The sequence below is a fragment of the Vulpes lagopus genome, chromosome 1 (assembly GCF_018345385.1).
Source record: "Vulpes lagopus strain Blue_001 chromosome 1, ASM1834538v1, whole genome shotgun sequence".
NCBI lineage: Eukaryota > Metazoa > Chordata > Mammalia > Carnivora > Canidae > Vulpes > Vulpes lagopus.
This window is the reverse complement of record NC_054824.1, coordinates 172,444,318-172,470,215: the sequence shown is the minus strand read 5'-3', so window position 1 is coordinate 172,470,215 and position 25,898 is coordinate 172,444,318. Positions and strand designations below refer to the sequence as shown.

Sequence of the window (25,898 nt, the reverse complement as noted above, 5' to 3'; positions counted from 1 at the left end):
CATGAGAGAGAGGCAGAGACACAGGCATAGGGAGAAACAGGCTCCTCGCAGGGAGCCCGATGCGGGACTCGATCCCAGATCCTGGGATCACGACCTGAGCCGAAGGCAGGTGCTCAACCGCTGAGCCACCAGGCATCCCAGTTATTACTGTTCTTTTAACTATTCTTGAATTTGCTGTAGTTGCTTCGAACGTTTGGGAAATGCTGCTCAAGGAGATTGCAGAGCTCCAGAGAGTCTGGTGTGCCTGTAGGCATCACACCTGGATTCCCTGAGAGCCATGCAGACCCTGGAGGTTGGCCTGGCTGCTGGTAGGCTGCAGTGATAGCCCTGTTGCCCTGTCTGCTGCCCGCCCTAGGGCTGGACCTGTCCTCACTCCTACCTGTAAAGGCTATGGGAAGTCTAAGATCAGGACACATGGTGAGCAGGGGAAGAGAGAGTGTTGCTGATCTGATGGAGACAGACCCACACATGAGTCTGGGCCACCCCCAGTTACATGTATCATTGTCCCTTTCCTCTGCCTCCTGCCCCTTGTCAACCATTAGCAAGCAGTCAGCTTCCACTAGCTCAGCCTGTTTAGCAAACACCCGGCCCTACAGGGCCAGCTGGCTGTATCAGGTGCCCATCAGGGAGCTGGAGCCCAGCTGGAAGAAAACAAAGGTGTCGGGGAGGGAGAGACTACTCCGCAATAGTTCTGGCTAGAGCTTGGGAACCTAGACACTGGACCAAGGAGAGAGAGGCTTTGCCATGGGCCACAGGAGTGCCCTCAGGGAGGTGATCCATCAGGACCCCTGTAGCCAACGGCCCAGCTGGGATCAGGATTACAGAGAGCATCAGCAGTGACAAGGACACAAGTCTCCCCTTGGCAAGATTCTGAGGTAATTGACGTGGGTTCAAGTCCTGGTTCCAGTGCTTACTGTACATACTGTGTGTGACTCAGAAAGTTGTTTGACAGTTCCTCAGCAACAGGCCTTAGTTTTCTTTGTAAAATATGGCATGATAATATCTATACCTAATAGGACTGTTGCCAAACGTGAAGTGAGATCTAACACATGAGTGCCAGGACACTGTGTGGTATTACTTGGAGTTCAGTTCATGTTACTTGGCTTCCTTCCCATTGTCCTACATCGTCCCTCAGTCACGCTAGCTCCTCCATGGGCACTGCATTTAGGCAGTCCATCTGTGAGCAGCTGTTGAGCGAGTGTTTGCTGGGGCCTGCCCGTGCTCGCCATTGTTGGGGGGCACATGGGGCTTAGCAGCTGGCTGGCAGGCAGTGAATGATATGTATGCCATGGGTGCCAGCGGAGCTCACCTGGGCTACAGAACCCTTTCCCTGACCTATCAGAGAAACTTGGCGGAAGAAGACTTCCACTTGGTGTTGAAGGACACCTGGGTTTGCCTAGGAGAGGAGGAATGCGGGCAGAGGAGGAGGTAAGAGCAGAGGCCCTGTGTGGGCAGAACTGTGTGACATGTTGAGAAGACTGGTCTGACTAGAACAGAGGCTCCAGTGCAGGGCTGAGGCAGGGCAGTGGGGCCTAGTAATGGCAGGTCCCTGAATTCAGGGCTGAGAGTGTGGAGGTTCAGAGGCTAGACTATTACTTTATGTGGCTCTTGCTAGAGGGTGAGATGTCAGGGAGGGTACTTCTGCCTCCCTCTGGAAGAAGGATATGCACCCCCCATCCCACCCCCGCCACTGTCAGTAGCTGCCTCCTCTCCTCTTGCCTCCGCCACAATCAGTTCCAGCACAGCAGTGGTTCGGTTTGTGGATCCTCCTGGACTCACCATAAGCTGTTTGGAGACTGCCTCATTTTCCTTGAAACTTGTTTTAAAAGCTTGGATTCAGCGTCATCGATGGTAACTCCTGGAAAGCATGCTTTCCATTCAGCCTCATTTGACCCCTAGAAAGGCAGTTGCTCCTTGATGTTGGTGTTGCTTCTTACTGGATTGGTAGAGACCCATCTCCTGCCCCTGGGGAGACATGAAGGTCTTCCAGGAGCACCAAAGTTGGGGAGAGCAGAAGCTCCTGTGTGAAGTGATGGAAGGAAAGGGACCAGGTGCTGACCACTCCTGGAAAAAAGAAACTCACCACTGACATCTTAATTACTTGTTGCCAAGGAGCTGTGGTGGTATTCCCTGGGGAGGGCACACGCCTCCAACAGCTGACTTAAGAAGGATGCATTTTAATAGGAGGACAAAAATGTGCCCTGACTAGATTTTAATATGGTTTTCACATGAGCATCTAAGATGATCAAAGGGCAGAGATTCTCTGTTCAATTGAACAGATGTCTTCTGAGTACTTCTATGTCTTAGACACTGTGGGGCTTACAGAGATGCCAAAGTGTGGTCCTGTCCTCAAGAAAGTTCAGGCCCATCAAAGCTGAGGGGTAGGGAAGAGGAGCAGTGGAAGGTAAATTTCAGAATCTGGGTCAGATCCTGGAAGGCCTTGAACGTAGTAAGTTTAGATATTATTCATTGATAATAGGGAGTCATGAAAGAGATTTGAGGAGGAGTGACATGATCAGACCAGAACTGTGCTACTAAGCCAAGTGACAATGAGGAACATAGTTGGGGAATGAAAAGATTGAGCGGATTAAAATTTCTGAGCTCAGAAAGGGACAAGTATGGGTGGTTGCATGAGTCCAGGAAATCGGTGGTAAGCCCTGGTCTGGACAAGGCAGCTGGCCCAGAGCACTGTTGAAGAATCACAAAGGTCAAATTCACAGAACTTGTCCACTGACTGGCTGGTGGGGATCAGGGGAAGAAGATGCTGGCCTGGTTAACAAGGGGAGGACATGGGGTGAGACAAGGAGCACGGATGGAGAAACAGGTTGGGGGAGGGGTGACCAGGTCTTGGAGAGTAGAGGTGGGACAGGCACCAGGAGGAAACAGAAGTCTAGGAAAGGTGAGGACTTGAGACAAGGGTTCAGATTGCGGATCGCAAATCATTTAGACCAAGTACATGATGTTGGCAAGGAGGACCAACAGTAGGCTTGTTTGTTCACTCATTCACTTGCCCCTTCATTCAAAAGCATGAATTGACCCCCACCACCACCACCCACCCCCTGCACCGTTTGTAACAATGCCTTCAGGGCTTTTTAAACAGAAGAATGTCAAGAGCTGATACATGGCAGGAGGAGAGACTGGGGGCAAGAGATCGTGGGGGCAGCAGACACAAGAGAGGAGCCAGAGGAGAGGCTAGGACAAGGGCGAGGGGAAGGCTGTGGAGGTGGCCAAGAAGGCCTGGTCATTGTCAGGCAAACCGAGGGAGGTGGCAACATGAAGGCCAAGAAAGAGTGTCAGGAATATGTGGTGCAAAAATTACAGCCCCTGGCTGGGAGTGCTAATGTCAGACACTGCAGAGAAAGCAGGGAGGGGCTGGGGAGGCCATTGGATTGGCCAGAGGGGGTCAGCTGAGCTGGAGGGGTGCAAGGGGGGGGATGCCATGAGACACGGCCAGCTGCTCATGGCTGTGAAGAGGGGTGGTCGGAGGGGGAGAGCAGACACTACTTTGGGAAATTTGGCAGCACAAGGAAACAGGACATGAACTGAAGGAGGAAGGCAGGCCTCTCTATTCCTATCTGCCGTCACTTCCTGTACTCTTTTTTTTTAAGAAATTAGATTAGGAGGATTGGAGTCTATTTGTAGGCATAGGGAAGTTGCTGACAGAAAAGGAGAAAGATTAAGTGATAGGAAAAAGTTCCTATCCAAGAGCATGAAGTGTGGGAGCCAGAGCTCCAGTGGTGTCATTGCTCTGGGAGGTAGATGCAAGGCTTCTGAGGACAGAAGGGAAGGCTGTGTGGCAGTCCAGGGGTACACGGAGGGACACGGGAGGCCTTTCCGTAGCCCTGCACTCCACGGGCTTTTCTTTGCATTACCCTGGGTCTGTCTTGCTGGGGGCTGGGGAGGCTGTCTTCAGTAAGGCACCTGTTCAGGTCTGGGGGAGCTGGTGGTGGCTGAAGAAAAGTGCTGCTTTGCATACCTGAAAATAACAACTGTGGCAGTGTCGGTCCATAAAAGCCTTCACATGCTTTCTCTACCTGATCTCATCACAATTCAGGAAATTTGTGAGCATTTTTACAAGTGTTAGGATAACATATAATTTCCACAAAATCTGTTCAGTCACCACAAAGAAGCTTATTATAAATATATGTGGCAGAGATCAGTGGATGGTTTCCACCCAGAATAAAAGTTTATATTGATGGTCTAAAAAAGAGAGAGAATAAAGCAGTTAGCAGGAGTTAGGAGCCAGGTAAGGTCAGAGGGAATGGGAGAAGGTTGCAGGTGGGAAGAGATGGGTGGCTTCTGTCCATCTCTGTGGAAGGGGTGGATTTTCATTTTCTGCCTACAAATGGCTGGAGTAAACACATGCTAGCTGATCAGTGTTTCCTAGTGTTTAAAAGGTGGATCAAGGGAAGGGGATGATGGTAATCCTGCAGTTAACATTTATTGATCCCTTGCTGTATGCACCAGACACAAGCACTTTAGGTGTATTGTCTTTGAACTCTCACAGCAATTCTTCAAGGTGGATAGTGTCATCCTCATCTTAAAGATGAGAAGGTACAGAGGGCTTAATGGATTGTCCAAGATCACACAGCAGGAGTGTAGCAGAGCAAGGTCTTAAACCCAGGTCCGGTAGACCCAGGGGCCTGCACTCAACCACGAGCTTGGAATAAGGCCAGATGGCCATGCTGTTGCAGGCAGAGGTCCAAAGAAGCTACAGGTGGTCCCAGAGGATCTCAGGAAGAGGCCTCTTCCCGGCCAGCAGGCTCTCTGCCAGACAATTACATGGCTGTCGGTCTGTCAGGACACCTAAACTTTATTCCCTCCTGAGTTCAAGAGAGCCCAGGCCAGAGCTCTGGCAGCAGGCTTGCTACTTAGGCAGAAGCCCAGATTCTGATGAGTAGTCCTTTGTTCTCTCTGTCCTCCTACCCAAGGAGGTGACAGACTGAGCCTGGAGTGTCACGTACATGGGGAAAGAAGACAAAGTGGTGAGTTAAGTTGACCTGTCTGTAACAAGACTTGTTCCTTTGGGGGCTCAGGCCCACCCTTGGACAGGACTTGACCTGGAGACTCCTCCCTTCACGGAGGTTCTGCTGTGCCAGGCTGGGGGTTCTCAGTGGACAAACACCAGCCTCCAAGGACAGATTGCCTCAGAGGGCAGCTGACATTTTCTGGGGGAAATATGAGGCGAATTTGTTTTATCAGTTGGGTCAGCCTCATCCACTCATTCATGCAATGAATATCTTCTGGGCACTGTGTGGTAGGTGCTGGTGCTTGAGAGAGACCGCCCAGCACTAGTACAGTGTGTAAGCGCCGTCTGCACTTCCCTGGGTGTGTCAGAGCCACGGGGGTGGGGATTGGATGCAGAGACTCTGGGGACAGGAATCAGCATTCAGCTCCAGGAGCAGATACCTCCTTATTCTCCTTTTACACATGAGGAAACTGAGGCACATAAAAGTTAGTTAATTTTCCCAGTCAGCCCCTTGAGGAAGCAGCCGGGTCTTAGACATGGTCTTTGGCACCGGCGTTGTGGTCTTAGCTCCGTGTGTTACTGACTCTTACCTGTGTGTTTGCTTCCAGTTCTTTAAGGCCTTTTCCAAGAATGGCTCAGGAACAACACTGCCAGGTGAGTGTCCTGGTTCCAGTTACCAGTATCTTCCTCTTTTTCTTTCCTTTTGATTTCCACTGAGGTGAGGAGAACCCAGCAAGGTCTACAGGGTAAGGAGTTTCCCAAGTGAAAGCAGAGTCTGTATTTTCCTGGGACCTTCCCAGCCAGCCTGGAAGATGCCTTCTGTTTTGGTCCATTCGGAGTCCTGGGAAGAGGGGAGGGTCACCAGGTACCCGGGCTATTGCTTCATGGGGTTGGCATCCAGAGGGACAGACCAGACAGCCTTCGAGGGCCTGAGGGCCATCGCCCCAGGCCTAAGGGACTCTTTCCTGCCCTCTGAGGGATGGGGCTCCTTGTGTAACTTAGGGGCACAGAAGACCCCAACCCCACTGCTCTGATCTCTCAGAACTAGCCTGTGCCCCGGGCCCTTTGCTTCAGTGAAGCTGACAAGGGCAGTGGGATTACTCTCCTTACCTCCTCATGTTCACGCCCCTCCATGTCCATCTTCATCCAGTAGCTGGTGCTGATGTGGAGACGCTGCGGAAGAGGCTCATCGATGCCTTGGAGTCCCATAGTGACACGTGGCCCCCCGCCTGTCCCCCACTGGAGCCTGCCAGGTACTCTGGGCTGGAGCAGACTTGGTGTAGTGTGGCCCGGGATTACAGGCCTGGCAGCGAGAGGGTAGTAGGGACAACTGCGTAGGGAAGGTGAAGGCCTTTGTCTTTGGAGCAGACACCTCTGTGGCCTCGAGTCCAGAGTCACTCTGGAGCAGCTGGTGGAAGACTCCCTGTTCCTGGAGGTCCTCCCTGAGGAGCCCTGGCTTCATGGGGCTGACAGGTGCAAGGGCCTGTCCTGCCAGGTAGGAAGGAAGAGATGGGCGGGGGTTTCTCCAGGTCATACCTGCCTCTGCTTTTCACATCCTGTCCTCAGGAACATTTTGGGGGCACAGCAGACTTCACATGATCTCACCCAGAGGGGGCCCTGAGAGAGTGGACACGGGGAGGAAGGAGGGAGGCTCAGAGAAAGGAGCCCTGTCTGTAAAAGGAAGTTGTTATCTTTCTGAGCAGTGGCTGTGATTAGGGGGAAGGGACATGTGACTGTTGTGCTGCAGAGCATCAGGCACGGTGGCTGGTGGCTGGTATCTGCCTGCCAGGCAGGTTTCCAGGATTGCCTCTTCTAGGGGAGAAAGGGGCAGGCTGTCTCGCTATGGCTCTCCCACGAAGAATACATTGAGAACACTGGGTCTCACCCTTCCAGATGAGAAATCAGGACAGGCTAGAGTCCACCTCAGGGATTCCTGCCAAGAAGGAACAAATCCAAGTACCAGCGGGCAGAGCTCAGCCTCAGAGCACAGTGAAGATTCCAGGGCCTGAGGAAGCCTCATGAGGCAGGCCCTGGTGCTCCAGGTCCTCCCACACTGACTTACTGATGTTCTCGAAAGTCATAGCCCTGTGGAGAGACTGTGCTTCTAAGCATCAGTTGGGGTTGAATCCAACCCATGAGGACTTTTTAATCAGCTTCTTCAAATGTCCATCCTCCCGGAAGGTCCCACAGAAACCCAGGGCCCAGCATTCACCTGGGTATGATTTGGGGCTACACAACGAGATCCATTCTCTCCAGGAAACATTCACACCAGCCTGCTCCTTACTTAACATTTCTCGATGACCATGTCCGTGTCTTTCTTACACACATCCCCCAGGGTGTCAACCTCCCTCAAGGTGACCCTACTAAAGAGCTTTACAGAGGAGGCAGTGATGTGTGATGAAGTGTGAGCTGCCTCTTCCAGAAGACTGAGTGGGCATGCGTGGGGTGGGGGGTGTAGGCCACCATGTAGCCTTGCTCATCTGCCAGCTGAGAGGAGGTCTGGTGAAGTGGCCTGAGAGGCTGTTGGCATCCACAGCACCTCTTTCCATCCCCCCCTCGGGGTACACTCTGGCCCCCGCCTCTGGTATATCCTTTTGGACTGCCACTGGACTGGGCTGGGCTCCAGCATTGGCCCTGTGCTCTGTGTTCTCTCTGGACCTGATCACACCACATCATGGGATCCAGGGGAGGGAAATAGTCCATCAGGTTGGGGATAAAAAGAAGTTGCAGTCTCCCAGTGCGTTCTTACCGGCTGGTCTCTTAAGCATGTGTTGACGATGTTCTGGTTTTAATTGGAATAAGGGAAACAAGCCATTCTTGTGCAATTACTTTCTGTCAAAATTCTGAGATCCCAGAACAGCTTATAGCTTCATTTTCTGATTTGAGGCAATAATAAGACTTGCCTTCTTATCAATTTCCACCTTTGTTCTGGGCCTCAGTTTCTACATCTTAAGATAAGGAGGTTGGGTTAGACAGCTTCTGGGGTCTCCACACAGGACTTTGATTCTTTAATTCCCTTTTTATGCCAGTTCCAGGAGAGAAAAAAGCAAACCTCCCAGTTAGTAGTGACTTGCTACTACCTTACCCAGAACGTAGAGACCTCTGGTCTCAAAGCACCCCTCCCCTGTCCTCAGTCACCCCTGCCCCCACTCCACCTCCCCCAGATGGCTCATACTCACTCGAGATTCTTACCGTGAACAAGCAAATCAGCAAGGTGGGCCAAATGGAGAACCAGTTGAGGTGGTGGAGGCAGCATCCCTTGCGCCTCCCTGCCCCCCGGAGAGCTGGCAGTGCGAGACTTCCACGGAGCCTCGTGTGGACACAGGAGGGATTTGTGTGGCTGTCCCTGCATGGCTGCCAGCCACTCCTGGTGTCCCTGCAGTTCTGCTTTATCCCCACCGGCTGTGGAGGGTCACTGCCGGCCTGGTCTCTTGCAGGCTAGAAGAGATTGATGGATTCTTTGCAAGAAACGACGAGGAGTACCTGGCCCTGATCTTTGAAAAGGAAGGCTCCTATCTGGGTAGAGAGGTGAGCTGCCCACAGGGTCCTGGCACCTTGGGGGTGGCCATCGGGAGGGAGAGAGCCCAATGAGTACAGGGACAGCGCTGTCCACGCGGACTCTAGGGCCTGGGCCGTGTGTGCTTCTTGGCCCAGCACTGGCCTGACCCCTGCTGGGGGACATGGGAAGTGTGGGAGCTGGACCTTTCTCCCTCATTGAAACCACCCATGTAACACCTACGTTCATTGAGCACCAGACTACAGTGCTGGCACACGTGGTCGTTAATCCCCACAATTAAGGCTGATAAACAGGTGACACATTGAAGATCCCACAGCCAGTGAATTGGCGGAGCAGGGCTTTGAACCACGTCGGTGAGCCCTGCAAGCCCAGGCTGTTTCCACACTGCCCTACCCCTGCAGAATTGGAGTGGAAAGCTGGGGCATAGGGAGGGCCAGCAGAGCTCGTGCAGTGCCTCAAAACCAAGTGAGGTCCCAACCTGTGAAGCAGTGAATATCCGCTCTGTGATGATGCCTGTGATCAAGTTACCCAGCTTCCCCAGTCCCCACTGCCCTGTCTGTAAAGCAGTGATAATCACCTCTCCTTCGAGGATTGCTGGCACAAATGTGGGGCTGTTTAGGTAAAAGGCCTGGATTGGTAGTAGCTGGCACAGAGTAGGTGCTTTTTAAAGATCAATTTCCCTGGCTTCATGCGGAGAGCTCTCCATTCTGCCGCTGGCTTGCAGACTTCTCTAGATCCTTTGTGGGCTTTTCCCAGGTGCTGAGCACAGATGGGCCGCCAGGGTATGGGTGAGGTTGCAAGGCAATGTAGGGACACAGAAGAGGCATGAGAGTGGAGAGGAAATTAAACACCACTGTTGGCTCTGAGGGGCTTTCGTCCTGGGGCTCATCAAGCACAGCCCAGAGAGTTCTGGGCTGTTTCCAAGCCTCTGAGCCCCAAAAGGGGAAACACAAGAAGGAGATGGGGAGGGGCACAGAGCTTTGCTGAAGGATTGCCTGACCCCTCTGGGGTCCCAGTCCAGGCCTGGGGTCATTCCTGTCATAAGGAATGAGTAATACATGTTCACTGGAATCAGATCCTCTTCCCACTGTCCCCCTAGTCCTCTGAGAAGCCAGAGGCAAGGACCTTGTGTCCATGCAAAGGTGCTCAGGGGTGGTGAGTTTGAGAAGCAGGAGGGGATGGTGGCCAAGAGCCCAGGCTCTGGAGCCAGGCTGAATTGGGATTTACTGCCCAATTCCAGTGCTTGCTGACTGTGTCACCTGAACAATTGCTTTCACTCCTCAGCCTCGGTGTTTTCATTTGCAATAGGCATTTTAGGTTTTTAATGAACATACAGTCACTGTTACACGTTTTATAAAATTAACCCCTTCAGACCTCTTAACAGCCCTCGGAGGTTGGTATGTTTGTTATGATTCCAATTTTGTAAGTGAGGAAACTGAGTCACAGGGAGGTTTAGGCCCATGGGGCCAGAATACAGACCCAGGCAGCCATAGTATATTGTGCCTGCTGGCTTCGTCTCCTAATAAGAGTTCCTGTTTCATAGCATTATTTTGGAGATTAAATGAAGCAGTATATGAACAGCACAGTGTGGTGTGCACAGTTCCAAGGCAGCTTGTCCTGGGCAGCGTGTGACTCTTGTCCCCTGGGGGGAAGATGTGGCTGGTGGCATGAGACTCAGCACACTGGTCCACTCTCTGAAAGGCTTAGAGTCTGTATGGAGCACAGCTGCCACCCAAGTGCCTGCCCACAGCTCCCTCTGCCCAGGGGCTGCCCCTCCCTGCCCCACCTCTGACAAGTCTGTCTGTCTCTGCAGGTGGCTCTGGACTTGTCCCAGCACCAAGGAATAGCAGTGCGCAGGGTCCTGAACACGGAGGGTGATGTGGTGAGCAAGTTTGGGGTCACCGACTTCCCATCTTGCTACTTGCTGTTTCGGAATGGCTCTACCTCCCGGGTCCACGTGTGAGTGCAGTGCCTCTCTGACCCCTCCCTCCTCTCCGCATCCCCTGCTGTGGCCCATCCTGTCTGCCCACCTAGAGAAGACTGCTGGCCTCTTGCAGGGGCTGACAGGTTCTTTTCTCCTGCAGTTCTTCTGAGGAGCCCCTGTGCAGGAGAAGCAGCTGCCGGCCTTTGGGGGTGGGCAGTGCGGGGAACACAGCCCCTGGGCCCCAGCTCAGGACTCCTGCCATAGGAGTCCTGCTGCCCCCACCACCCCTGCTTCTGCACCATGGCCACCTCAGCGCTGGCCCTACTCCCCATTCTCCTCTGTTCACAGACTGCTTGGCAGGCTGCAGGCCTGGCAGGCGCTCAGTTTTGCCTGAACCTCCCTCCCTTTGGTTTTCTAATTGCAGAAAAGTTCATTAGGAGCTAGACAATAGCCAGTTCCAAAATGCCAAGGGAAAACAATCAGGCCAGCCGCAGTCCCTCTGTCAGGCTCCTGCTGCTGAATGGCCCGGTAAATGGCGCCAGATGGTGCCGTGGTGCCCTCTCTGGGCAGATGATTGATGTAGCCTGGCGCCTGCAGGCAGGAGCTCAAGGGCCAGGGAGATCAAGACTTGCCTGAGGTGCCCAATGAGCTGCTCTGCAGGGCCATTAGTGCCCTCCTGGCCTGAGGCCGGGCAGGGCGGCCACGTGCCCTTGCCAGCCCCAAGCACCAAGGAGCCCTGGGCCAGCTTCCTCGGAGGATTCTGCTGGGGGAAGGAAGCCTGATGGCTGCAGGGGGAACAAGGAGGGACGGAAAGTGCCAGGCCTGGTGGGGAGAGGAGGCATTGTTTCTTCACTTGGAGCTGGTGGAGGGGAAAATTGTTTGTGACGATGCTGCTTCTGAGCCATCTGCTCATCGATAAACGTCGGGCCAGGACAGTGGAGTGGAAAGCAGTGCTCCCCGATGCCAGCTCCCCCGGGATGTCCCGTCACACTGCTGTTGGTCCTCACAGCTTCCCTCCAGGCGGCTGTGACCAGGAGGTGGCACCCGCCCCTGAGGACTATCCGGAGAGAGAAAGCAGAAGTATCCCACAGGGATTTCAGAATTTCCTGTTGCTGTTGTTACCACCTGTTTTTTAAAAATCAGGTGTCCGACTCCCTTGACTTCCCATGGGGAGTCATGTCGCCTGTGGTACCTCAGAGCAAGCTCAAGAGCCAGCAGCTTCCTTCCGTCCCTGGCGAAGGTAGTGAGACCCGGCCATCCTGTCCATGGGCAGAAGCAGCTCCATCCCACAGCCTCTCCAGGGCAGGCTGAGGAATTCTCAGTCTGGCTACTTTTCCAGATGGGACTCTGACATCAGACTGGTGTCAGAGAGGCTTTCCACAGCGAGAGTGGGGGGGTAGAAAGGCTAAAATGAGGCAAGGGTGCCTTGATTTGACCCCACTGAGGATAAGACCGAATCAGAATCAAATATTTCTTAATAAACATTCCCGTGAAGGGGTGCCTGAATGGCGCAGTGGGTGAAGCCTCTGACTCTTGATTTTGGTTCAGGTCGTGATCTCAGACACATGAGATCAAGCTCCGTGTCAGGCTCCACACTCAGCATAGAGTCTGCTTAAGATTCTCTCTCCCTCTGCCTCTCCTGCTTGTGCTTGCGCTCATGTGCTCTCTCTCTAAAATAGATAAATCTTAAAAAAACAAAAACAAAAACAAAAATAAAATAAACACTTCTGTCAAGTGAGCCACCTGCCTCCTCCTGACGTGAGTCCATCCTGGGATTTGTTTCTCCATACTCACTGCCTGTCCTCTGTGGTTTCTTCCCTCCCAGGCTTCAGGAATCCAGGTCCTTTTACACCGCTTACCTGAAGAAGTTCTCCAAGCTCACCCGGGAGGCTGTCCCAACCAAGGTTGTGCCAACCACCGCTCACACAATAGCTCCCACCGTGTGGAAAGTCGTGGATCGGTAAGGCCACGGCCACTTCCTTCCCTCCCCCCAGCCTTGCCTCTGATCACAGACCCCCTGCCTTCACACCACACTCTGTTCCCTGTCTTGAGCTTAGCACATGCCTTTCCAACCCCAGACCCCCTGAGGGCTGGCCTTGGCTTTTGGGCTCCCCCGGCTGCTGACCATACACAGAAGAGTCATAGTTGTGTGGGAGCGGCATAGTTAACCAGCGGCCAAACGGCATTTACTGGTCTCCTTCATGATGGAATAAATACTTTCCAATGCCCACAGTCCTTAAACTTAATGCTATTCAAGAATAAGTAGAGAATCAGCTTAGAAGGATAATCTGTGGCCTTCAAACCAGCTTCCCTCCACCTCCAAGCAACTGTCTCTTGAGCAAATATTTTGAGTACCTGCTACACACTAGGCATCATAATACAGATATGTAGTCCCTTCCCACAAAGAGTTTACAATCCCTTCTAGGAAGGTACTGACCTCATTTGAATGCCTCTGATGCTGGGGAGCTCACTACCTTTTGAGGTAGACTGTATCTTTGTGCACAGATGTAACTATGAGGAAGCTGCTTTCTCTCTAAGACTCCTTGGCTCTGCTTGGCAGTAGAATTCCTACTTGTGGGGCAGGAGATGGGTCTATAAACCTCTTGCACTGGCACCTGACAGTATACCAAGTAGAAATGGCTGCCCAGGGAGCTCAGAGCTGCATCAGGAAGGTGGCCTCCATGAGGAGACTCTACAAGTGAATTGGGGGAAAGCCATCTGATTTCCAGAGGATTTTGCATGCCAGCAGGTAGGACTTTAAGGGCAGAAAGTACCAATGGAGAGATTTTTTTAGTCAATCAGGTGAGAAGGAGAGACAGAGAGGTGGTCATTGTGGTCATTCACGTTAGGATAATTAAAATCATTCAAATTATAACAGCTGACACTTACTGGCTTTATGTGCCAAACTCTGTGCTAGGCACCTTCCATACATTATCTCCGTTAGTCATGGGGCCACCTCTTGAGGCAGACCACATGAATGGAGAGGGACTGAGACCCAGGACACCACGGTGGGGCACAGAGAGGGGCCTTTGCCGTGAGGGGGAAGCCCAGGTGGTCACAGTGCTCCCCCCACTCCAGACCCTGTTGGCTTCCTACAACGTGAGGAGGTAAATGTGACAGGAGTCATCAGTTCATTTCACAGGGGAGTTGACTGAGGCCCAGAGAGGTAGATTGAGTTGCCTCCCAGAGCTGGCTCGCTGCAGAACAGGCCAGAACCCAGGCCTCAAGAGGCAGGGATAGAGAAGCAGCCAACACATGACAAGCCCTTGGCTTCAGAACCCCAAGCCCAGACCCCAAGTGAGCATGATGGGCACAGGGTGGAGCAGCCAGCATGGAGCCTGCAGCCTTTCCTCTTGGGCTGGGATCAGCCAGAGAGGTTTGATGTGGAGCCTTACCTGCTACCCAGGGTCTGGCAGCTGCAAGGACATCAGCCCCCACATAAAAACACATCCCACTTTCCCTCATCTGCCACCATGCCCTTGGTGGGCAGCCAAAGTCCTGGTCTTTCAGAGCAGGCCCAGGTTTTCCAGAGGCGTGTTACTCGGGTGCACCTGTCTGTCTGTCCTTAGGGGTCTTGGTTCAGAACGGGGAACGAAACTCAACCTTCCACTAGCAGCCTGATTAAGCACTTTTAAGGATTCATGGGAGGGACTGGCCCTGAGCCTGTGGAGTTTGTGCTGGGAGTTGCTGACAGGTTTACATTTCGGTTTCTATTTATTCTTTTTATCAACCTGCCCATGAGCAATTTATTATTTACTTACTATCATACATGAGGAATTGAGGCTCAGAGAAGTTGAGTAACGTACTCAAGGTCACAGAGCTAGGTAGAGGCAGAGCCTAGTGCCAGCCTACAGGACTCTGCGACTATCAGCAGTGGCCCTCCTCTTCTCTCCCCTTTGCTCTGGGTGCTCGTCCTCAGCCCCTGCCCTGTGGTTAACACCCCTTTCTCTCTCTGCATCCTTCTGGGTCCTCCTCAGCTCCAAGATCTACATGGCTGACTTGGAATCTGCACTGCACTACATCCTGCGGGTGGAAGTAGGCAAGTTCTCTGTTCTGGAGGGGCAGCGCCTCGTGGCCCTGAAAAAGTTCATGGCCGTGCTGGCCCAGGTGAGCAAGGCCCCAGTATCCTTCGTCCACACAGCTCCACATCGGATCAGTATGCCTCCCTGCAGCAGGCCCTATGCCAGGCCAGAGGGGTCAGCCCGGCCTCTCCCTCAGGAGATCATGATCTGGCTGGACATCCAGACCCACGGCTCTCCAGGGCCCCCGTGGGCTGCTGCCCTGCAGTCTCAGTCATACCTTGCACCAGGCTCACACTGCCAGGGACACCCCTTCCCAGCCCTCCCTGTGCAGGTGGCTGGGCTGGGCAAGGCCAGATGCCCTGGGGATGGCCTGGCTGATTCAGCGACTGTGGCTCTGCCTGAGGCCTCTACCACAACGTGAACCTGTGGCTCTGCCTGAGGCCTCCACCACAACCTGAACCTGCAGTGTGGCCTCCCACTTCCTGCCATAGTCACTGGGAAGCAGGACCCATGGAGGCTACAGTAAAGGAAAGAAGCCTTTCCGAACCTCCTCTCTTCCCTCCCAGTCCCTGATCATGGTCTGACTAGGTCCTTGGCCCTAGCCATGCCTTCCTTATTCCTTTGTAGTTTCCTGCCAACTTGGCTACTCTGAAGTGTGTAGCTCTTGCCTGTTGAGGACCTGCCTTGTGTCAGGCGTTTAATCCTCTTACCTTTGCTGCACAGTGGCAGGCGTTACCCCCTTTAAGAGGCCCAGGTTGTTGAGGTGACTTGCTTTACGCCTCCCAGGGAGGAGGTGCTACGAGGATCTGAGCTGAGGTGCCCCTTTCTTTGCCACGCTACTTCCTCATCTTTGAAGGTGAGACGCAGGCCCCTTTCCTCTCTGCACCTGACTCCTCCCTCCCTGCATCCTTCTGTCTGGCTCCAGAGCCACTGCCAGTGCTGCCCTACTTAAAGCCCAAGGCTCTGGGCTGCTGAGGACTGCTGAGTCAGATGCGGGCTCTGGTCCCCTTCCGAGCCTGCCTGCTGACTCAGCCACCCTCAGCCCCTGGGTGCCAGGTCTGAGCCATCCTCTGTGGGGCAGGTCCACCGGCAGCTGGGGTACCTCTGGGGCTGATCTGGGCCTCCCACTCAGGAGCTGCCAGCCAGCCTGCTCCCTATTCCCCACCTCACCCCCAGGCCTGGCCTCCCTGCCCAGTGGGCTCAATCTTTGTGCCTGAGCAATGCTGTTATCGATGCTGTTATCGTCTGAGGCTGGAGCCCCTGGTCCCTCCCGCAGGTCCCTGCTCTCTCTCAAAAGCAGCTGGCGGGCCTGGCCACTGGGTGGCGCGCGGTCACCAGCGTTTCCTGCTCCTGGCAGAGGGTGGCTCCCTCTAAGTCCAGAGCCCTTAATTCATCCTTCCTCCTGACACCAGGGCCTGAGAAGGAGGAAGGGTCCAAGTCAGGATGACGGCGAAGGTCAGTGAGAAACGCTGACTTGAAGCTGTAAATTCATGTTGAGGGCCTGGAGGCCTGAGTGCGCTGACCAAGAGGGAGCGTGTTAAAGACAAGATTCTTCCGGCTGCTTCTCCCTCGGGGCCTGTGTCCAGCCCTGGAGCTTTGAGGGGAATATGTAATGGCTTTCGCAGAGGCCTGGATCCATCGGCAGGCATTTCTATTCAGTGATCATTCTTTGCTCTTTATCCTCCAGCGAGTTTCTTGGTGTCTTGGTCCTCTTGACCTGTGCCTTGGTGGTTTTATCTGCCCTGCTTCCCTGGCATCCCTCTCTTCTCCTGCCGGCCCCCCCGACCCCCCGCCCCTGCCGCCCTGGGCATGTGTGTGCACACACACGCCTGCACACATATCTGTCCTCCTCCCTGGGGTCCTTGTGGTTTTAAAGTGCTGATACTAATCAGATTTCAGTTGACTTATTGTCAGAGTAGCTTTTCATGTTCCTCAGAGACTCTTGGGAGTTACCATCAAGGTCTGGACTTGGCTATAAGCCCCCGGGCCGTCTTGTCCCCACCAGCAGTCCATGGAATACAGATGGAAGGCTGTTCACCAGCCTTGCCCAGCAGTCAGTCAGTTGGCAAGTCAGCTGGTCTTCAGAAGATGACACGCAGAGAGGACTGTGTGGCCCAAGTTCCCAGCAGCCTTGGGAAGCCACGCGGGTGCTCAGCCTTCTTCCCAGGGGCAGTGTGGGATCAAGAGTCAGTCTTGAGAGAGGGAGGCCCAAAGGGTCCAGCCTCACCCAGAGCCTCGGGCCTCTCCCCACGCCATCCTTCATGTTGCTAGGTGCCCCAGAGCAAAGGTAGTAGGAACCTGCATTTGTGTCTGAGGCAGAATGTTTTCCTGGTGGTTTTGGAGAGTTTCAGGGAACTGCCTCCGCCCACTTCTGTTTAGTCACCTACCCTCTCCAGGACTGGGACTGCTGAGCACTTGGGGACTTGCTTTTCCCTCTCCAGCTTTCCCTTATGCCTCCCACAGCACTTCCCGGGCCAGCCCTTAGTCCAGAACTTCCTGCATTCCATAAATGACTGGCTCAAGAGGCAACAGAGAAAGAAAATTCCCTACAGTTTCTTTAAAGCTGCCCTGGACAACAGGAAGGAGGTGAGTCTGGGGGAAACTGAACACCTTCTCCGAATCCTCAGTAACTGTGGGGGTGGGAGGGGTTCCCCCTGCAGACTCTGTGCTCCTTCACCCCCTTGTATTCAGGAAGGAGTCCTTGATCTCTCTCAGTCAGGTCCTTCCATCAATAAACTACTCACGGAGCTGTCTGCATGCCCATCTTGTGTAGCCTTCCCAGCGGTGGTGGGAGTAGCTCTGATCCCCATTTAGCACATGGGGAAGCTGAGGTTAAGAGAGGTTAAGTAACTTGTCTAAGATCATAGAGCCAGTGGGTGGTTGGGCTGGGATTTAAGACCCGAGTGTGAAATTCCAGTTGTGAGCGAGTTTGTAGCAGCTTCTCCCCGTAGCCTGCAGGCACATCGAACTCCTCATATAGTTCCTCTGGCCCTCTCCAGGACCCCTTTCTGGCTACTGTGTGTGCCACTCTTTGCCAAAGTGGCCCACTGCAGCTGGCAGAGGCACACAACCTTACAGATGTGTAAGATGCCAAAGCTTGAAGGGACCTCAGAGGCCAAACCCCTCATTTTACAGATGGAGAGGTTGAGGCTAGAATCAGGATGCGACTTGGTTTGTGTCACAGCTTTTCAGATCTGCTGCTCCTTTGATGGGTGTAGACAGTGAAAGGGAGATGCCACCTTCCAGGTGATAGAGAGAGGGACCTCATTTGTCTCAGGGCTATATGCTGACCTTCAAATCTCCTGAAAGCTTCTTTCCTCACCACCCATCCCATTCTTCTTTTCCATATATGCACTCATGCAAGTACGTGTTCCTTAGGGCACTATGATTGCCAAGAAGGTGCACTGGGTTGGCTGCCAGGGGAGTGAGCCACATTTCCGGGGCTTTCCCTGTTCCTTGTGGATCCTCTTTCATTTCCTGACGGTGCAAGCAGCTCGGCACAATTTAGACCACTCACAAGAAACAGGTGAGTCCAAGGCCTGCCCGTGTCCCCCGCTACTCCCAGCCCTGTGCCCCAGCCCCCGTGCCCCAGCCCCACCCTGCCCTGCCCTCCACAGGCTCCCCACTGCCTGCCCAGATGTAGCAAATTCTGCATTTGCAGTTGGCCTCATGCACTCAGCATAGAACCAGAATGGGGAGGACCTGAAGAAGCCCCCCAGTCCTGCCCCCTGTCTCAGGGTGGTACCCCTTGCAGGCTCAGGGACACCTGAGTGTCTTTCTGGATTTCCTGGAGCCACGAGCTTGCTTTGTTTATAGAACTTTGTGAAAAATTTGTGGTTCAATTTTTTATACTCCTATAAAGGAAATTATGTCTATTTCAATCCACGTGGCTGATAGTGTGCACTTTGAACAATTCTGTTGTTTCCCATGGAAAAGTCATTTTCTTTTTCTTTTTTTTTTTTTTAGAGTGGCAGTGCACAAGCTTGGGAGGGAGGGGCAGAGAGGGAGAGAGAGAATCTTAAGCAGACTCCATGCCCAACACAGAACCCGACACGAGGCTCAATCTCACCACCCTGAGATTGTGACCTGAGCTGAAATCAAGAGTCGGACACTTAACCAAGCCTGAAAAATCATTTTTTAAGGGAAGCTGGGGAAACGTCCCTCCTGCCTTGCTCCCTCCTTAAACTGCGTGGTGGCCTGCCATCATCCATTCTGCCTCACAACCAGAGGGCAGGCCTCTAATCCAGTCCACATTTACTGAGGGTTCTCTCAGGCACTGGTTCAGCCTGGAGGATGTAAAGGTGGAAAAGATAGAGTCCGTGCTCTCAGTCGGGCAGGTGAGCAGAGAGCTGTTCTGCAGTGTGCCAAGGCCGAGAACTGGCAGAGAAGGCATGCAGTGAGAGGGAGGGAGGGAAGTGCTCCATGCTGCTAGGAGGGGCAAGAGGAGGAAAGCTGAGAATGGATGGGTGAACAGGAGCTGAGCTAGGAGGGAGGAGCGCCCTGACAGAGGGAGGGAATTAGAGGAGCTGCCAGGGTGCAGCCAGCCACCCAGCGTTTACGAAGCATCGTCAAAGGGTCAGGCCCTGCTCCAGGAGGGGGTACAGTGGTGCGTGAGATGTGAAGTCCTTCCTCAGAGGGACAGTATTCCAGGGGCAGGAGACAGTAACCATACAGATCGATCATCTCGGGTGTGGTGCTGAATGCTCTGAAGAAGATAGACTACGTGGTGTGGAAGAGGGGTAGGAGAGGGCTGCTGTGTTCAGACAGGGTGGCCAGGGGAGGCTTCCCTGAAGACGTGGCCCAGTACTCACCCCTGACTGGAGAGAGGGAAGCACTGTGGGACATCTGGGAAGAGAGGCCTCCAGGCTACACTGGTTATGCCAGGGCTGCCAGAAAGTGCTACACACTAGGGGACTTGCACAACAGAAACTCATTTTCTCCCAGTTCCTGAGGCTGGAAGTCCGAGACCATGGTGTGTCAGTAGGGTTGGTGTCTGCTGAGACCTCTCCTTGGCTTGCAGATGGCCGTCTTCTCCCTGTGTCTTCATGTGGTCTTCACTGGGTGTGTGCCATGTCCACATTTCCTCCTCTTATAAGGACACCAGTCATATAGCTTAGAGCCTGCTCTCATGATCTCATTTTACCTTAATTATGTTTTTAGACACTTTGTCCAAATACAGTCACATTCTGAAATGCTGGGGGTTAGGACTTCGACATGTGAATGTGAGTGGATGCAGTACAGACCATAACGCAGGCCAAGGACTAGCAGGTGCCCAAAATAAGTCTGGCACGTTTGCAGCACCAGAAGAAGGCCAGTGGCAGAACCTGGGGTAGGGGAGGTGGCGGAGAGGGTGCAGGTCTGGTGGTCTCAGTGAGGGAGGGGTTTGGATTTCTGATTCAGCGTTATGAAGACACTCCTGGAGAGTTTCATAGGGGAGTGTCACCAGCGATCAATCTTTAGGGAGACTGCTGGGTGGAGGGTGGGCTGCCCCAGGAAATGGTGGAACTAATCCAGGAGAGGTGGTGGTGGTCGCCCAGACCAGAGCTGTAGGCAGCACGTGGAAGAATTGGTCAGGCTTGGGAATATTTTGAAGGTAGTGCTGATAGGAGCCCGTAGCAGGCTGGATGAAGAATACATGTAGGAGCCAGGACCCAGGGTGGAGGGTGGACCCCAGCGTCGCTGGGCCTGAGTATCAGGCGGACGATGGTTCTATGAGCTGAGAGATGGGAAGGCTCAGAGGTGGGAGGGTAGAGACGGTGAGGGACTTTGCAGTCTGGGCCCATCAGCTGTCTGAATGGAGATGTAGACAGGTGAGTCTAGGGTTCTCGGGGGAGGTCCAGGGTAGAGATACAAATCTTGTGGGCATTAGCATGTGGGCGATAGTTGAAGCCTCAGGACGGGGCAGGCAGAGACAACACTGAGGCCTCTGCTCTGGGGCGTGCAGCCTCTGGGCCTCTGCCGAGGAACCGGAGCCAGCAAAGGAGACTGAGAAGGAGCCGCCACTGCATCTCCAAGTACAGTGTTGGAAGGAGGAGGGTGCAGTGAGCCGAGTGGGGGTGGCTGTGCTGCTGGAGGCGCTGCCAGACAAGGAGCTCTCTGGCAAGAGCTGTTGTGGTGGAGCAGCCGGCAGAAAGGCCAGGCTAGACTGGGCAGAAGAGAGAATAAGAGGCGAGAAATTGGAGATAACGGGGCAGTAACTGGGGTCAGAGAAGGGATGTCTTTATTGCAATTGTCTTTACCGATCAGAATGATCTCGTGTTAAGGCAGAAATTGATGATGTGATAACAAAGGAATATATTTCCAGGTGTGAAATCCTGAGACGGCCAGAAGGGGTGAGGTCCAGAGCACAGGGCAGGAGAGAAAGCAGAGCCCAGCTGCATGGCCAGCGGTGGCAGTGGACAGGTGGCAGTGGGTGGCTGGGCCGGAGGCCAGAGAAGGCCGCCCAGAGGGGGCCCAGGAGGACAGAGGTGGGGCATGGCTTTCAGGGGTGCTCAGGGTGCCAGGAGTGATGACGTGGGGAGTAGTCATGAGCAGGACACAGAGCAGGGGCTGAAGTCCCAGTGGGTGCAGGTGTGGGACCCAGAGTTTGGTTTGGAGGGGCTGAGGTCTTGGAACAGGACAGAGAGTTTGGGAAGCAGCCACCAGCAGGGAGGGTCCTTCCGCCACCCCCAGGCCTGACGTGTGAGGAGTGTGGAAGACCAGAGGGTTTCAGAGGGGCGTGTATCGGGGAGCCCAGTGTCAGGGGAGGAAGGTGAGTGGAGTATTCAGAGGTGTGTGCTGATGCCAATCCAGGGGGCCCTGTGGGAGGGAGTGGGGGGCAGGGGGAGATGGAGACAAAGCAGGGGATGTGGAGAGGCAGATCCGAGGGTCCCTCGGATCTGCCTCTCCAGCAGTGCCTGGAGTGCCTGAGCGCCAGCAGTGCCTGAGGGAACAGGAAGCCTAGAGCAGATTGGGCACAGGAGGGGTGCAGGGCACAGCTGGTAGGTAGCTGGCCCCTGCCTGACTCTCCAGACAGGTCTCAAAGAGCCTACGTGTCCTGCTGATGAGTTTGGACTTTATCCCAACTGTCAGTAAGTGACAGGGACCTGGGTGAGTGGCAGAGAAAGGGAACTGGGATTTGGAGTTTGGGAAGAGATGGGGTCAGCTCTAGAGTGACCCCTATAAGGCAGACAGGTATGCAAGGAGACCCCGGGCCCCTCATCAGAAGGTGGGCCGTGTCAGGAACAGAGTAGGGGCTGGTGGGCACAGGCCACCCCCGAGGATCCCGTGACCGGAACAGCATCTCCCCTCCCTGTAGCCGAGGCCCAGGAAGTCCTCCAGGCCATCCGGAGCTACGTGCGCTTCTTTTTCGGCTGCCGAGACTGCGCCAACCACTTCGAGCAGATGGCGGCGGCCTCCATGAACCGGGTGGATAGTCTGAACAGCGCCGTGCTCTGGCTCTGGTCTAGTCACAACAAGGTCAATGCTCGCCTGGCGGGTAAGGAAGGACCGCCTCCAGGGCTGGAGTCACCCCCAGAGGAAGAGGGAGGTGGGGGAGTTTGGGGGACCTGGACCAGAGGTAGGAGAGGGACACTCAGCGTCCCCAAGGGGACACCCCATGTTCCATGGTGCTTCACGGCGCGCAGGGCCCTTCCACGTGCTCTGCCTGCCGTGCTGAGGTAGGTCAGTGTCCTTAGACCTGTTTTCCGAGTGAGGAAGCTGAGGCTTAGATGCTCTAGGACCGTGGTCTTCTGATGCCTCTGCTCACTCTGTCCCCTGCACCAGGGCCCCTTCCTCAGGATGTCTGGGGTCCCTGTCTGGCCTCCCCTTTTCTGCTTTCTGACTGGCAGCTCCTTCCTGACTCAGACCATTAGCGAGGAGAGCCGGGCTGTTCCACCCACTAGGAGGGCTCTGGCAGTGAAATGTGCTGGAAGAGAAAGACCGCGTGGACCGATTGTCTTCCCCACTTACAGTGTTTTCTGCTCCCAGCGCACAGGAGTGGGACGTGCCCAACAGGCAGAAGCATTAAACTCCAGGGTGACCAGAAGCTGGCGGGTCAGGAGGGAGCCATCTGCGGTCTGTGGGGGGCCTGGGCTTATCTGTGGGGAGGGGGAAAGCTTGAGGCCCATGGTCACCGCCCCCCTCCCCAGGGCTGGGGGGTTAAAGGAGCGAGTGGAGCAGGTGGTGGTGCAGGCTGCTGTGCTAGCTCTGTCTCCTGGGGCCTCCTGGTGGACTCGGGAGAGAAGGCACGCACCAGTCTCTCCTCTCACCCCTTCCCTCCCCGCTGCCACCCCGCCCCTGCCGCCACATGCTCCATTTGACCCTCCAGCCCCTTGACCCGGGCAGGCTCCTTGCTTCCCTTGGGACCCAGCAGGAGGGCCAGTCAAGGCTTCTCCTGGAGGGGCCCAAAGGAGGGCAGTACCCTGACCTCTGTGGCAGAGTCCTTGCGGCTCAAACTAGGAACAGTTCGAGGCAGGTATAAACTGAGTGCTCACTTTGCAAGGCAGGTCTCTACTGCTTCTCAAGGCATCTTTGGAATCTATCTGATGCCCTCTCCCCAAAATAACTGTTCCAACTTTTACATCACTTGCCCCTGCTTCATTCCGGCCCGCACCTTTTTCTTCCCCCTATTAAACCCTTTAGGAGAGGTGCCTCATCCAAGCGATCTGGGCTGATGGGTGTCCCCAGGGCGACCCGGGCCAGGAGCAGCCAGTGGCGGCCCTTGGGGGCTCAGCCATCAGGGTAACTTCCTGAGTCTCCCGAGTGCCCTTTCCCCATCCAGGCCCCTGGGCACCCCTACGCACAGCCATCAGAGCCCACCTAGGAAGGAAACCCCGCTGACTCCTACCTATCCCCGGGGGCTGCTGGGACAGAAAGGAGGACACCTGTGGAATGACCACCCACCACGAACTCTTGTTTTAAAACACATTTTCCCTTTAAATTACAAAAGTAATGTATCTTCACTGTATAAAACTTGGGGAATTTCAGAAAAATGTGAAGAAAACGACCAGCAGGCCAACCAAAGTCTGCAAGATGGAACGTCTTTCAGCCCTTTCCCGTGCCTGGGAGGGGGTGGGGTGCAGCCCAGCAGCAGAGCTGATGAGGAAGTGGCGGCAGGGGGCTGTTCTCCGTCCCTGGGGGCTGTGGGGGGCTGCGGGTAGGAGTCGGCCCTGACCAGAGCCGCACCAGCACTGCCCTGTGCTAGTTTCGTCCCTGGCTTCTGTCACGCCCATCACTTCCAAAGGCAGCGGTGAACCCTTTTTGCAGACGAGGAAGCTAGCATTCTGAATGAGGAAGGAGTTCTGGGCTTTGAGGTGGGCGCAGTGGTGACAGCAGCCTGTGTGTGCTTCCCTGCTCAGGTGCGGCCAGCGAGGACCCTCACTTCCCCAAGGTGCAGTGGCCACCCCGTGGACTCTGTTCTGCCTGCCACAACGATCTCCGGGGTTCACCTGTGTGGGATCTGGACAACACCCTCAGATTCCTCAAGACCCACTTCTCCCCAAGCAATGTCGTCCTGGACATGCCTTCCGCTGTACCGGGCCCCCAGATGGGTGCCCTGAGGATGGCAGCCGGGAATGTTACTCTGGGCCCCAAGAAGGCTGGGATCGCGGTAGGCCCAGGGACCAAGTCCCCCGGAACCACTGTTCCTGAGGTTCCCACAGAGAGACTCAGTGCCACTTACCCCCAGGATATGCTCCTCGGTCTCAGTGTGACCCCAGCTGAGCCAGACCGGGGATCTCGTGAGCACAGAGCAGAGCTTCAGATGGATAAGCTGGAGCAGCCAAAAGGGCAGCAACACTTGACCAAGCGAGACACGGGAACAGTATTGCTGGCTGAGTTCCTGGCTGAGAAGAACCTCCCCAGAAGCCCTTCAGAGCTGAGGCGAGTGGGTCGCAGCTCAAAGCAGCTGGCCAGCATTCCTGAGGGGGAGCCGGAGGCTGGGCCCATGGGGGGCCGGGACCAGTGGCTGCAGGTGCTGGAAGGGAACTTCTCCCACCTGGACATCAGCCTCTGTGTGGGGCTCTACTCCCTGTCTTTCATGGGCCTTCTGGCCATCTACACCTACTTCCGGGCCAGAATGAGGGCACTGAAGGGCCATCCTGGCCACCCCGCAGCCTGAGCCATTCAGCCTGGGAGCAGGGCAGGAAAGGGAGCACCACTCACGGTGCTCTTCCAGCCCCCTGCCCCTCTCCCCCCTTTTTCCCCTTGTTCCTTGTCCAGGGAAATCCAGGGAAACTAGTTGCTCCAGTGAACTCCTTGGGCCTTCTGGGAAGGAATGTCCCATAGACATAAAAGCATGCATAGGGTTTGCGTTCAGCTGACAGCACCCGGGAGGGCAGCCTTGGGTAGAGGGGTTGGGAGGCTCAGTCCCTGGCCCCTCAACACCAGATTCCTCTTTTTCATCTTATTCAAAGTCCTGCCTGTTCTCGCTGAAACTTCCATGTCTCCCATTGGTCTTGGCCCTAAACTGGGGCAAGCAAGGCCACAGCTCCCCAGTTTCCCCATCCAAAGGAGGGGTCCCAGGGCTAGTGGGCTAGAGCAGAACTCTTTGCTATATTCCAAGGCTCTGTCCATCCCCCTCTCTTCTGAATATAAAGAGGCCTTCGTTCCAGAGAAAGAAGGATTGCCTCTGGCCCTCTGTGGCCTTGTTTATCCTCCAGCCCCTCATATCTCCAGGATGGGGTTTGCTCTGTGTGTGTGGATGGCGGAGGGGGGGGGGTGTCTGGAAGCTTCTGAAAGTCCTGCTGGTCTCCCAGGTGAGGCTTGAGTCAGGGTTGGAGGGAGGAGAGCCTCTGGATCCTTCCCCAGAACTCTGCCACTGGAAGTGGTGTGGACTTGGATGAGTGATGGCCACAGGGCTGGGTGGTGAGCAGCTGGCTCAGTGGGACTGGAGAAGAGCTAGTATGGGATTTAGGAAGGGTACTGGTGTCTTTAGTGCCTTGGCTCTGGGCTTAGCTGTGAGGGTACAGCGAAGCCACAGGAAAAAGATGGTTGCTTCAGATGTGCTTTGGCTCCTCCCCAGTGGACTCTACCCCTCTTGGAGTGGGGTCTTTTGTCTTTTGATCTTGGCCTCCAAAACAGATGCTAACCTTTGAATGTGGAGGGTGCTGGAGTGAGAGGGGAGTATCATTTCTCTTGAGGGTCCACCTCCCATCGTGTAGAGGTTAAAAGGGTCAGAGGGGAGGGTGACTATATGTACACATGCTTGATTCCCACTCTACCCCACTGCTTGGGGTGGGGGATTGTGGAATAAATTATTTTTGTTAAGGCAAGCCCTGCGTGTTCTTGAACTTACTGTTTGAGACCTAGTACCCAGGTCTGGGCAGCAGGCACAGAATCCAGCCTCAGTGGGGATCCAGCCAGCCATGATTTCCGTCGGCTCACGTAGCTCCTGCCCTGCAGGGGACAAGGTGGCCTGGCACAGCCCCTTTCTCCTGGTTGGGGCCCTCTGAGCTCCTGCCACCTCCACATGCACTAGGAGGCCGA

General features: G+C 54.7%; 1 protein-coding gene across 1 annotated transcript in view; it reads left to right on the top strand.

The window, feature by feature from the left end:
- QSOX1 (quiescin sulfhydryl oxidase 1) overlaps positions 1-25,684 on the top strand; it is a 35,466-nt gene extending 9,782 nt beyond the window's left edge. The window contains exons 3-12 of the mRNA XM_041756222.1: positions 5,578-5,623; positions 6,120-6,222; positions 8,407-8,497; positions 10,300-10,445; positions 12,236-12,370; positions 14,388-14,517; positions 16,896-17,018; positions 17,811-17,958; positions 21,730-21,909; positions 23,771-25,684. Coding sequence (XP_041612156.1) covers positions 5,578-5,623; positions 6,120-6,222; positions 8,407-8,497; positions 10,300-10,445; positions 12,236-12,370; positions 14,388-14,517; positions 16,896-17,018; positions 17,811-17,958; positions 21,730-21,909; positions 23,771-24,531 — 1,863 coding nt within the window. The 3' untranslated portion in view covers positions 24,532-25,684. The remainder of the gene's footprint in view (positions 1-5,577; positions 5,624-6,119; positions 6,223-8,406; positions 8,498-10,299; positions 10,446-12,235; positions 12,371-14,387; positions 14,518-16,895; positions 17,019-17,810; positions 17,959-21,729; positions 21,910-23,770) is intronic.
- Positions 25,685-25,898: the final 214 nt, after the last annotated feature.